The sequence below is a fragment of the Palaemon carinicauda genome, chromosome 14 (genome assembly GCF_036898095.1).
Source record: "Palaemon carinicauda isolate YSFRI2023 chromosome 14, ASM3689809v2, whole genome shotgun sequence".
Classification (NCBI taxonomy): Eukaryota; Metazoa; Arthropoda; class Malacostraca; order Decapoda; family Palaemonidae; genus Palaemon; species Palaemon carinicauda.
In genome coordinates this window covers 127,146,468-127,160,268 of record NC_090738.1, presented here as the reverse complement: position 1 = coordinate 127,160,268, position 13,801 = coordinate 127,146,468, and the positions used below count along the sequence as shown (strand labels likewise).

At 46.2% G+C, this 13,801-nt stretch overlaps 1 protein-coding gene across 1 annotated transcript in view; it reads right to left on the bottom strand.

The window, feature by feature from the left end:
* Window positions 1-13,801, bottom strand: part of LOC137653755 (BRCA1-A complex subunit Abraxas 1-like) — a 64,289-nt gene that overhangs the window by 35,704 nt on the left and 14,784 nt on the right. The window contains exon 2 of the mRNA XM_068387379.1: window positions 6,112-6,202. Coding sequence (XP_068243480.1) covers window positions 6,112-6,202 — 91 coding nt within the window. The remainder of the gene's footprint in view (window positions 1-6,111; window positions 6,203-13,801) is intronic.

Genomic DNA, 13,801 nt, shown 5'->3' with positions numbered 1-13,801 from the left:
TAAAAACATTTCAAGAGAAGATTAAAGGATATTGGGATTAAGGGAATGTAGTGGTAGAACCCTCACCCACTACTGCACTCGCTGCAACGAATGGACCCAGTGTGTAGCAGTCCTCATAAAGAGTCTGGACGTCTTTTAAGTAAAATGAAGCGAACACCGACTTGCTCCTCCAAAAGGTCGCGTCCATAATACTTCGCAGAGATCTGTTTTGCTTAAAAGCCACGGAAGTTGCTATCGCTCTTACTTTGTGCGTCTTGACCTTAAGTAAACAACGATCTTTTTCACTTAAGTGAGAATGTGCCTCTCGGATTAAAAATCTAATAAAATACGATAAAGCATTTTTAGACATAGGCAATGAGGGCTTCTTAACGGAGCACCATAAGGGCTCAGACCCACCTCGTAAAGATCTGGTACGAGCTAAATAAAACTTAAGAGCTCTAACTGGGCACAGTACTCTTTCAACCTCGTTACCTACGATCTCTGATAGGCAAGGTATATCAAAAGATTTAGGCCAAGGACGAGAAGGCAGTTCATTTTTGGCCAAGAAACCAAGCTGAAGCGAACATGTGGCTTTATCTGTAGAGAAGCCGATGTTTTTACTAAAGGCATGGATCTCACTGACCCTTTTAGCCGAAGCCAAGCACACCAAAAAAAGCGTCTTGAGGGTGAGATCCTTCAGGGAGGCTGAATGCAATGGCTCAAACCTGTCGGACATTAGGAACCTTAGGACCACGTCTAAGTTCCAACCAGGAGTTGACATACGACGCTCCTTAGAGGTCTTGAAGGACTTAAGGAGATCTTGGAGATCTTTATTATTGGACAGATCCAAGCCTCTATGTCTGAACACAGAAGCCAACATGCTCCTGTAGCCCTTAATAGTGGGAGCAGAGAGGGAGCGAACATTTCTCAGATGCAGGAGAAAGTCTGCAATTTGGGCTACAGAGGTACTGGAAGAGGAAATGGATGATGACTTGCACCAATCTCTAAAGACCTCCCACTTCAACTGGTAGACCTTGATGGTAGATGTTCTCCTAGCCCTCGCGATCGCTCTGGCTGCCTCCTTCGAAAATCCTTGAGCTCTTGAGAGTCTTTCGATAGTCTGAAGGCAGTCAGACGAAGCGCGGGGAGGCTTTGATGAAGACTCCTTACGAGGGGCTGCCGTAAGAGATCCATCCTTAAAGGCAGACTCCTTGGAACGTCTACCAGCCATTGAAGTACCTCTGTGAACCACTCTCTCGCGGGCCAGAAGGGGAGCAACCAACGTCAACCTTGTCCCTTCGTGAGAGGCGAACTTCTGCAGCACCCTGTTGATGATCTTGAACGGCGGGAATGCGTACGCGTCCAGGTGAGACCAGTCCAGCAGAAAAGCATCTATGTGGGCCGCCTCTGGGTCTGGGACTGGAGAGCAATAGGTCGGGAGCCTTTTGGTCAACGAGGTCGCAAAGAGGTCTATGGTGGGTTGACCCCAAGTCATCCAAAGACTCTTGCACACGTCCTTGTGGAGGGTTCATTCTGTGGGGATCACCTGACCTCTCCAACTGAGACAGTCCGCCAAGACGTTCAATTCCCCCTGGATGAATCTTGTCAACAGTGAGATGCCTCGATCTTTTGACCAGATGAGGAGGTCCCTTGCGATGACGAACAGTGTGTGGGAGTGAGTGCCTCCTTGCTTGGAGATGTACGCCAAGGCTGTGTTGTTGTCCGAATTCACTTCTACCACTTTGTTTCGTAGAAGACTCTCGAAACTCGTCAAGGCCAAGTGAACAGCCAACAGCTCCTTGCAGTTGATGTGCAGGCTCCTCTGATCCGACGTCCAAAGACCCGAACATTCCAGACCGTCCAGAGTCGCTCCCCAACCCAAATCCGACGCGTCTGAGAATAACACGTGGTTTGGGTTCTTGACCGCCAGGGACAGACCCTCTCGAAGACTTAAGTTGCTGTCCCACCAGTTCAGGCACGTTTTTACTGGCTCGGAGATCGGGATTGAAACAGCTTCCAAAGTCTTGCCCTTGTTCCAATGGGAGTCTAGATGGAACTGGAGAGGGCGAAGGTGAAGTCTCCCTAGTGAGATAAATTGTTCCAGGGATGACAGAGTCCCTAGGAGGCTCATCCAACTTCTCACTGAGCAAAAGTCTTTTCTCAGCATGAGGCGGACTTTGAGCAAGGCTTGATCTATCCTGGTGGCAGACGGAAAAGCCCGAAAAGCTAGACTGCGAATCTCCATCCCCAAATAGAGAATCGTCTGGGAGGGATTCAGTTGAGACTTTTCTAAGTTCACTAACAGTCCCAACTCCTTTGCAAGATCCAACGTCCATTGAAGGTCCTGCAGACAGCGATGACGGGACGACGCTCTGAGTAGCCAGTCGTCCAGGTACAGGGAGGCTCGAATTCCCGATAAATGAAGAAATTTTGCCACATTCCTCATGAGCCTCGTAAACACAAGAGGAGCAGGGCTGAGGCCGAAGCACAGTGCTCGGAACTGGTACACCACATTCTTGTATACAAACCTTAGATACGGTTGAGAATCCGGGTGTATAGGAATGTGGAAGTACGCATCCTGCAGGTCGAGAGAGACCATCCAGTCTCCCTCTCTGACCGCTGCTAGGACGGACTTCGTGGTCTCCATCGTAAATTTTGTTTTTACAACAAAAACGTTGAGCGCACTGACATCCAGCACTGGCCTCCAACCTCCTGTATGCTTTGGGACTAGGAAGAGACGGTTGTAAAATCCCGGTGATTGAAGGTCCGAGACTTTCACCACTGCTCCCTTCTCTAGCAACTGAGACACCTGCTGATGTAGAGCTTGTCTCCTTGACTCCTCTCGATACCTGGGAGAGAGGTCTAAAGGAACTGTTACAAGAGGAGGTCTGCGTACAAAAGGTATTTTGTACCCCTCCTTGAGCAACAACACAGACTCTCGGTCTGCACCCCTCTTCCCCCAGGCCTGCCAGAAGTTGTTCAGTCTGGCCCCTACCGCTGTCTGAGGACGTGGGCAGTCAGACTCTGCCACGGGAGGACTTGGATCCTCTCCTCTTGCCTCTTTTACTATCGGCACGAGCGCCTCCCCTACTGGGGGCTCTGCCACGAAAGGGCGGGATAAACCTCGTCGCTGGGGTATCGATCTTGGGTCTTACGACATAAGACGATGAAGGAGTAGCCTTGCGAGCCGACGTAGCCATCAGGTCGTGGGTATCCTTCTGCACCAGAGAAGCCGCAATATCCTTGATCAACTGCTGAGGAAACAAGGCAGATGACAACGGGGCAAAGAGAAGCTCCGACCTTTGGCAGGGAGTTACTCCTGCCGAAAGGAACGAGCAAAGAGTCTCCCTCTTCTTCAGGACTCCTGCCGTAAAGGTAGCGGCGAGCTCATTAGAGCCATCACGGATGGCTTTGTCCATGCAGGACATAATAAGCACGGAAACATCACGGTCGGCCGACGAGATCTTCTTGCTTAAGGCTCCTAGCGACCAATCTAAGAAGTTAAAAACTTCGAAGGCCCTGTAAACCCCTTTGAGGAGATGGTCAAGGTCCGAGGAGGACCAATAAACTTTAGAGCGTCTCATGGCCAGGCGACGGGGAGAGTCTACGAGGCTTGAGAAGTCTCCCTGGGCAGAGGCAGGAACTCCCAAGCCGAGAACTTCTCCCGTGTCATACCAGACGCTCCCTCTAGAAGCCAGTTTAAAAGGAGGGAAAGCATAGGCTGTCTTCCCCAAACTCCTCCTGGTGATCAACCAGTCGCCTAGCAAACGTAAAGCTCTCTTAGAAGAGCGAGAGAGCACTAGCTTAGTAAACGAAGGCTTCGAAGTAGCTAGGCCTAGTGTAAACTCTGAAGGAGGCGAACGAGGAGCAACAGTTACAAAATGGTCCGGAAAAAGATCCTTAAAAATCAGCATGATTTTTTTAAAGTCCATAGAGGGCTGAGCAGCTTTAGGCTCCTCTCCGTCTGACAAAGTCCCCAAAGGAATATCAGTAGGAGGGGGATCAGCAACTTCCTCATCTGAAGGAACCTTGTCCGACAATTGCCGAGTCTCATGAAAAGGAGAGACCTGCCGCGGCGGCAACGCTTGACAGGCAATGTCAACAAGCAAAGGAGCAGCAGTAGCAGTAGAGGAAGCGACGTCACGCCGCTGCTGAAAGGACTGAAATCCTTGTGACTGACCAACAACAACAACTGAAGTTGATTGACGCTCGACGTCACGTCGGAACTGCCTTGACTGCATAGACTGAGCAGGCAAAACAACCTTCGACTGCGGTGATTGACGCTCAACGTCAAGTCGAGGCAACTGAGCCGGTCGGCGAACGTCCGGTCGGGGCTGCGGCGGCAGCGGATGAACGTCAACACGACTGCGGCAGCGGCTGAACGTCAACACGACTGCGGCAGCGGCTGAACGTCAACACGAGACTGCGGCAGCGGCTGAAAGTCAACACGAGACTGCAGCGAGGGAGGATCCATGTCACGTGACTGACGTGAAAAACTACTGACATCACGTTTCAAAGTACAAGAAACGTCAGCACTAACGTCAAACGGACGAGTAAATACTCGTTTGGGCGGCTGACGGCCAGAGTCTCGTTCAGCGTAACGGCGACTCGAAAGCGAAGGATCATCGAGAACCTGCTCAACGTCATACTCCTCCATAAGGGAGGCAAGCTTAGTCTGCATGTCCCGCAGGACAACCCATTTAGGATCAACGGGAGTCGGAACGGGCCGATACGACGGTAACGTCTGTGTTGGCAAAACATTGCCTTTACCGCGACCCTCGGACACCGTGTTACGCTTGCGTTTAATAGGCGAACAGTCTTCCGACGACTGCAAAGGGTCAGAGCTGTCCCAATGGCTACAGCCAGGACGCTGGACCTGTCCTGAAGGGACTGACTTTCGCTTCAAGGGTCTAGAAACCTTGCGCCAAGGTTTCTTTTGCGAAAAGTCTTCGGATGACGAGGAGAACACAGTCTCACCCGTCTTATGATAAGGGCGATCTTGACGAGAAACGTCCGATACCAAAGAGGGAACGTCTGTACGTTGGTTAAAGCCTCTCGTCCCCTTAAGTCCTACGACATTACTTCTCCCTGGTGCAGGGGAGCCTGAAAGAGGTCTCGGACTAGGGGAGCGACAAGCACGAACAGACGAACCCTCGGTCGCAACACTAAATACACTTTGCGCACTTATCACTTTATCACTACGATTTTCTGAATTTCCACTCTGACACTTCAATAACTTCACATCTGACATGAGTTGGTTACGGTCCGATGCTAAGGACTCAACTTTTTCGCCTAAAGCTTGAATCGCAAGAAACATATCCCGCATGGACGGTTCATGAGTGCTAGTAGGGGGTTCAGGAACAACTACTACAGGGGAAGGATTAGGTTCAGGGGCATGGGAGGAGGAAAATTCCAACGACCTAGAGGAGCTTCTCCTCACCCTATCTCTCTCCAGCTTACGAGTATATTTATCATATTCAAGCCAGTCGAATTCCGACAAGACCACGCACTCATCACACCGATCTCCTAATTGGCAGGATTTACCCCGGCAATTAGAACAAACGGTATGTGGGTCGAGAGAGGCCTTGGGAAGACGTTTGTTACAATCCCTCGCATTACACTTGCGAAATTTAGGTCCAGGGATAGGAGAAGGGTCAGCCATATTGAACAATCAGAGAAAATCCAAAGTCATCAACAATAAACACTAGCCAAAAAAGGGTTTCAAGAGTTTTAATTGAAGAAAAAAAGGACGAAAACTCAAGGTCATCAGCGAGCGGAATCAACTTGTCGATAAGACCGACAGAGAAGAACTGGAGATGTTGACAAGTATATGCGGTATCTGGCCGATAGTCGGCGCTGGTGGTCACACCCGCAACCTTCATGGCGATCGCTCGCGAGTTTTTGGTTTCTGTCGAGCCGTCCGAGACGTCAGCTATTATATATTCACCGGCTAAGTTTAATATTTAAAAACAGTATTGTACTGTACTTCAATATTCACTTGAAACCACCAATAACACAACAAATTAAATCCAGTACAGGCCCTTTGCGTCAATAGGAGTAGGAGGAGATGATGATGATGTGTACTGAAGCAAAGTTACAAGAATCAAAGAATGATAGGACAGATATACTCACATATAGTTGTCTCCATCTTTTCGTTGCATATCTGCGAGTCACTAATATGTTCACTTATGTGATTTTCAACTGAGCCCAACAAAAAGCCTTCCTGCAGTAAAGAAAAAAAAATTTCATATATAGTTTGAATCATATACATAAAATTAAAAAAGAAAAGTAAAAAAAATAATGTGAACAAGACAAGTAATGGATATAAAAATAGTTATGCTTTAAAGGTTCATATTCTAATAAACAATGACTTTTACCCCAGATTTGATTCTCTTCCTTAGTTATATCAAAATATTGGGAAAAACATAAAAAAGGCTTAGTGTTGGAACAGCCAGCCAACAAAATATAGGATTGGATTTATGGATTTGGGCTATATAGTCCAGCGATGGGGCCTCTCAGGCCATTCAGCACCCAAGTGCATCTAGGGTAAAGTGCTAAATTACACTGAGGTAAAAGATAGAAGAGGTTGAACAGCAAAAATGTTATTTTTATTAATAAAATAAATTTTTGAATATACTGTACAGTACTTACCCGGTGATCATATAAGCTGTCAGCTCTGCTGCCCGACAGAAAAACCTAAGGACAAAATACGCCAGCGATCGCTATACAGGTGGGGGTGTACATCAACTGCGCCATCTGTCGAGCAGGTACTCAAGTACTCCATGTCAACGCAGAACCAATTTTCTCCTCGGCCCACTGGGTCTCTATTGGGGAGGAAGGGAGGGTCCTTTAATATATGATCACCGGGTAAGTATATTCAAAAATTTATTTTATTAATAAAAATAACATTTTTCAATATTAAACTTAGCCGGTGATCATATAAGCTGATTCACACCCAGGGGGGTGGGTAGAGACCAGCATTACATGTTGACATTATTATGAGCTAATTATTTTGTATTTCATTTTAGCAGTTATTCAAAATAACAAACATAAAATAAATAAGTACCTGGTAAGGAAGTCGACTTGAACAATTACTCTGCCTTTTTAAGTACGTCTTCCTTACTGAGCCTCGCGATCCTCATAGGATGCTGAGCGACTCCTAGGAGCTGAAGTATGAAGGGTTGCAACCCATACTAAAGGACCTCATCAAAACCTCTAATCTAGGCACTTCTCAAGAAATGACTTTGACCACCCGCCAAATCAAGTAGGATGCGAAAGGCTTCTTAGCCTTCCGGACAACCCAAAAACAATAATAAAACATTTCAAGAGAAAGATTAAAAAGGTTATGGAATTAGGGAATTGTAGTGGTTGAGCCCTCACCCACTACTGCACTCGTTGCTACGAATGGTCCCAGAGTGTAGCAGTTCTCGTAAAGAGACTGGACATTCTTAAGATAAAAAGACGCGAACACTGATTTGCTTTTCCAATAGGTTGCGTCGATTATACTTTGCAGAGATCTATTTTGTTTAAAGGCCACGGAAGTTGCGACAGCTCTAACTTCGTGTGTCCTTACCTTCAGCAAAGCTTGGTCTTCCTCATTCAGATGGGAATGAGCTTCTCGTATTAACAGTCTGATAAAATAGGATAAAGCATTCTTTGACATAGGCAAAGATGGATTCTTAACTGAACACCATAAAGCTTCAGACGGGCCTCGTAAAGGTTTTAAATAGAACTTAAGAGCTCTTACAGGACATAAGACTCTTTCTAGTTCATTTCCAACCATACGATAAGTTTGGAATATCGAACGATATTGGTCAAGGCCGAGAAGGCAGCTCGTGTTTGGCTAGAAAACCAAGTTGTAGAACATGTAGCCGTTTCGGATGAGAATCCGATGTTCTTGCTGAAGGCATGAATCTCACTGACTCTTTTAGCTGTGGCTAAGCATATCAGGAAAAGAGTCTTTAAGGTGAGATCTTTCAGGGAGGCTGATTGTAGCGGTTCGAACCTGTCTGACATAAGGAATCTTAGTACCACGTCTAAATTCCAACCAGGTGTAACCAAACGACGCTCCTTCGTGGTCTCAAAAGACTTAAGGAGGTCCTGTAGATCTTTATTGTTGGAAAGATCTAAGCCTCTGTGACGGAAGACTGATGCCAACATGCTTCTGTAACCCTTGATAGTGGGAGCTGAAAGAGATCGTTCTTTCCTCAGATATAAGCGAAAGTCAGCTATTTGAGTTACAGAGGTACTGGTCGAGGATACGGATACTGACTTGCACCAGTTTCGGAAGATTTCCCACTTCGATTGGTAGACTCTAAGGGTGGATGTTCTCCTTGCTCTAGCAATCGCTCTGGCTGCCTCCTTCGAAAAGCCTCTAGCTCTCGAGAGTCTTTCGATAGTCTGAAGGCAGTCAGACGAAGAGCGTGGAGGCCTTGGTGTACCTTCTTTACGCGTGGCTGACGTAGAAGGTCCACCCTTAGGGGAAGTGTTCTGGGAACGTCTACTAGCCATCGAAGTACCTCGGTGAGCCATTCTCCCGCGGGCCAGAGGGAAGCAACTAGCGTCAACCTTGTCCCTTCGTGAGAGGCGAACTTCTGCAGTACCTTGTTGACAATCTTGAACGGAGGGAATGCATATAGATCTAGATGTGACCAATCTAGTAGAAAGGCATCTATATGAACTGCTGCTGGGTCCGGGATTGGTGAGCAAAATATTGGGAGCCTCTTGGTCATCGAGGTTGCGAAGAGATCTATGGTTGGCTGGCCCCAGGTGGCCCAAAGTCTCTTGCATACATCCTTGTGGAGGGTCCATTCTGTTGGAATTATTTGTCCCTTCCGACTGAGACAATCTGCCATGACATTCAAGTTGCCTTGGATGAACCTCGTAACTAGTGAAATGTCTAGACCTTTTGACCAGGTGAGGAGGTCCCTTGCGATCTCGTACCATGTCAGAGAGTAGGTCCCTCCTTGCTTGGAGATGTACGCCAAAGCCGTGGTGTTGTCCGAGTTCACCTCCACCACTTTGCCTTGAAGGAGAGACCTGAAGCTTTTCCAGGTCAGACGTACTGCCAGTAGCTCCTTGCAGTTGAAATGCATTGTCCTTTGATTCGAGTTCCATAATCCCGAGCATTCCCTACCGTCTAATGTCGCACCCCAGCCTACGTCCGATGCGTCCGAGAAGAGAACGTGGTTGGGAGTCTGAACAGTCAGGGGAAGATCCTCTCTGATATAGTCCTTTCACCAAGTCAGACAAGACTTTATCTTTCCGGAAACCGGGATCGAGACCGCTTCTAGCGTCTTGTCCTTTTTCCAGTGAAAAGCTAGATGGTATAGAAGAGGACGGAGGTGTAGTCTTCCTAGTGACACAAATTGATCCACGGATGACATTGTCCCTACCAGACTCATCCACAGCCTGACTGGGCAGCGTTCCTTCTTCAGCATCTTCTGGATGGATAGCAGGGCTGAGGGTTGATCGTCTTGTTCAGCAACGTCCTCATCAGAGGGTTCCTCATCCGAATCTGATGAGGAAACGGCAACGAAGTGGGCAACGTCTGACTCGCTGAATCCGGTCGCACTGGTGGATGCGTGGCGGAGCCGGACGCAATATCATGGCACTGCTGCACAGTCTGTGAACTGTCAACAACCATGGGTGCGCGAGGAAGTACAGCGTCAACCCGAACTGTCTAGACTGTCTGGGTTGTGCAGTCAACACCCTACCGGGTTGCTGAGGTTGACGCACTGCGTCACAACAAGTCACCTCTGCTGGTTGTTGAACGTCTTCCTAGTGACACACTGAACGTCAACAACCACCTCCGAGCGTCGCTTAACGTCAACGTGCGACTGGCAACCCACACTGGGTCGCATCGGTGGAGGAACCACCTCAACTGGCAGACGCGAGTAGGATACCTCAGCGTCAACAGGGCGCACAACCAACCGGTTGGAAGGTTGTTGGCCAGAAGGTTCTTCTCCGCATTTAAGTCCTCTATCAAGGACACAAGCTTGGACTGCATGTCTTGCAGCAAAGCCCATTTAGGGTCAACGGGAGCAGGTGTGGCAACAGACGGGGTTAGCGACTGAGGCGGAACCATTTACCATCCCTGGAAGCCTTGTTAAGTGTGACATAATATTACAGCAAAACTTCAAAGGCTCGACAAAAGTTGAGAAGTTGACCTGTAAACAACTTGGAGCGTCTCCTGGCTAGGCGCCAGGGCGAGTCTACCAGAATTGAGAAGTCTATCTGGGCAGAGGCATGAACTCCCAAGCCGAGAACTTCTCTCGTGTCCTATCAGACTCTCGCTCTATAAGCCAGTTAAAAAGAAGGGAAATCAAAGGCTGTATCCCTAAAACTCCTCCTGGTGCAAAAACCAGTCGCCTAGCCAACGTAACGCTCTCTAGGAGAGCGAGAGAGCACTAGCTTAACAACAACGGCTTCGAAGTAGCTAGGCCTAGTGTAAGTTCTGACGTTTAGGCGAACGAGGAGCAGCAGTTACAAGATCCGGACGAAGATCCTTAAAAAATCATCATGATTTAATTAAAGTCCATAGGAGGCTAAGCAGCTTAAGGCTCCTCTCCAAATGACAGAGTCCTCAAAGGAATATCAGTAGGAGGGAGAACAGCACTTTCTCATCTACAGGAACCTTGTCCGATAAAAGCTAGGTTATCTCAGTGAGTCTCTCACTGGGGCATTAGTAGCAGACCAGAAGGCAACGTCATGTAACTGCTTGACAGTCTGTGAACTGTCAACAACTGAACTGTCAACCACAACAGGTGCGTGAGGACATACAGCACTGGTGCATTAGTAGCAGACCAGGAGGCAACGTCATGTAACTGCTTGACAGTCTGTGAACTGTCAACAACTGAACTGTCAACCACAACAGGTGCGTGATGACATACAGTGTTCACTCGAGACTGCTTTGACTGTCTATACTGAGCAGTCAAAACAACTCTAGAATGCGGAGGTTGACGCACAGCGTCAAAACAAAGCAACTTAACTCCACCCTCCTGTTGTTGTGGTAACTCGCGAACGTCAACGGAGGGTTCCGTGCGTCTGTGAACGTCAACGTGCGGCTGGCAGGGTACACTGCGCATGGGTGGTGGAACTCTCACAGCCGGAGTGCGGGAGAAGGTAGCCTCAGCGTCAACTGAACGCACAACCGTGGTTGGTTGTAGGCTAACAGGTGCAGCGTCAACCTTCTCCGCACGATACTCCTGCATTAAAGATGTTAACTGTGTCTGCATGGTCTGCAGCAAAGACCACTTAGGGTCTACAGTAGCAGGTGCGGCAACAGACGGTGTTACTGCCTGTTGCGGTACCGCTTTGCCTCTCTTAGGAGGTGAGCAGTCGTCGGAAGACTGCAGCGAGTCCGAACTGACCCAGTGGCTACAACTGGGCCGTTGGACTTGCGCGGAAGGGACCGACTTGCGCTTAATAAGCTGCGAGACCTTGGTCCATGGTTTCTTACGAGAAAGCTCTTCCGCAGACGAGAAGTAAATGGGCTCTCTCGTCTTTGTGTGGGTGGGGCGATCTTGGGTAGATACGCCCGAAACCACGGAGGGAAACGTCTGTTCGTTGATCAAGGCCTGACGAACCCATAAGTCGTTCGACATTACTTCTCCCCTGGGCTTGGGAGCTTGCAAGAGGTCCCGGACTAGGTGAACGACAGGCACGAACAGACGAACCCTCGGACGCAACACTGTAACACTTTGCGCATATCACTTTATCACTTCGATTTTCTGTTTTGCACTTATTTCACTGAAATCGAAACTTTTACTGATTTCTACCTGAAACACGCAATTCTACCCTTCATTAAAAGGTAGTAATTGCGAAAACAGTCGTATAATGCAGCTCATTAATACTAGCAAAAACAGAAAACATATATAAAGATAAAGAATTCAGTGGCTGGGAAAGAGACTAAACACTAGTTCAAATAAACTACGTTTACAAACTCTCACCGCACATAGCCTGGGGACAAGAATAAAACCCTAGAAACGTTTTACCTTCTTCCCCGTACAGCGACTAGGGAGGAGAGTAACACGAGAACAACGTTACCCGCTTGAACGGAACGTTTTTTTCTCCTCTCTCTCCCTCCGTCTCTATCTCTCTCTCTCTTTCTCTCTTGATTTCGCACCTGAGAGAAGAGCCCAATTATATATCGTCAAAAAAACATGTTATTTGGCTAAAGGAAAAAAACTGAAAGGTTTTCCAAATAAAAAGTTCCTTTAATTTAGAATTTAAACCATTTAAGTTAAGAAAGAATGAACGAAACGTCAGAATCGATTTACTCTTACTGCAAAGTGAAACTGTGATACACTCTCTCTCTATCGTAACGATAGAGCGCATGTTGAACGTCCTGAACGTCAACAACTGCGTAGTCTAAAAAAACTAAACGTTAGTTCATCTTTGAAAACAGTACGAAGACTATCAAAGAAATTCTTTCATAAAACATTAAATTTAAAAAGTTTTAAATTTCTTAAAGGCTAAATACGATATAACGGGCTCAACGTTGATTAACTTCGGTTCCAAGTTAGGTCCGCCTACTATCAGGAAAGGTCGCATATAAACAAAACATAAAAATTTATTTTTATATGTTTATAATAAATGGAAAGTTAATCGAAGAGGCCTAATAAAGGCGGAGAGATATAAAATATATAGATCTATAACGTGTTAAGCAAAATTACTAAAAACCTAAACACACTTCCGTCTAAGGGAAGGGTCGGCCATTTAAAAGTGAAAGAGAGTCCATACTCTCTTTGTCACCATAAATAAATCTATCCAAAACGAGTTCAAGTTTTGAGATGAAGATAAAACCCCTGCATAGCGAAAGCTCAAAACTAGAATAGTGTACTTCACCAAATAGTTGTGAAAACAAATCCAGTTAGTAACAGCGTATTTAGTAGGTCTTGCCAGTGGCACGACAGAGAGAAAATTGGTTCTGTGTTGACTTGGAGTACTTGAGTACCTGCTCGACAGATGGCGCAGTTGATGTACACCCCCACCTGTATAGCGATCGCTGGCGTATTTTGTCCTTAGGTTTTTCTGTCGGGCAGCAGAGCTGACAGCTTATATGATCACCGGCTAAGTTTAATATTGAAAATTAACCCTTTTACCCCCAGGCTATTTGGAAATTTCCAACCCTTAACCCCAGGGGTTATTGTTTTCCCAGCACATTTCGCTGTATATTTTTTTTTAAATTGCTTTAACAGCCTTAATTTTTGTCATAGAGAGGTCAGGTTGGTCTCATTCTCTTGGAAAATGCCTGAATATTTCAAAAAAAATTATCAAAAATATGAAAAAAAAACATTTTTATAGCATTTTTTTGCAAGGACGTACCGGTACGTCCATGGGGGTAAAGGGATGGGTTTTGTGAAACGTACCAGTACGTCCTTTGGAAGTAAAAGGGTTAAATCATGTTTACAGTGCACCACATGAGGCACACTAAGGTAACTATCCCCAAAGACGAACCAACAGTTATGAATATAACAACTGGTAACTGAGAACTTCCTTATCTTCTTTCTTACTATATTATGAAAATTCTATAAAATCCATCAAAAAGTATTATGAAATAAATCATTCTATATAATCAGTCAAAAAGTATTATGAAATAAATAATTCTATATAATCAGTCAAAAAGTATTATGAAATAAATAATTCTATATAATGTCAAAAAGTATTATGAAATAAATAATTCTATATAATCAGTCAAAAAGTATTATGAAATAAATAATTCTATATGATCAGTCAAAAAGTATTATGAAATAAATCATTCTATATAATCAGTCAAAAAGTATTATGAAATAAATCATTCTATATAATCAGTCAAAAA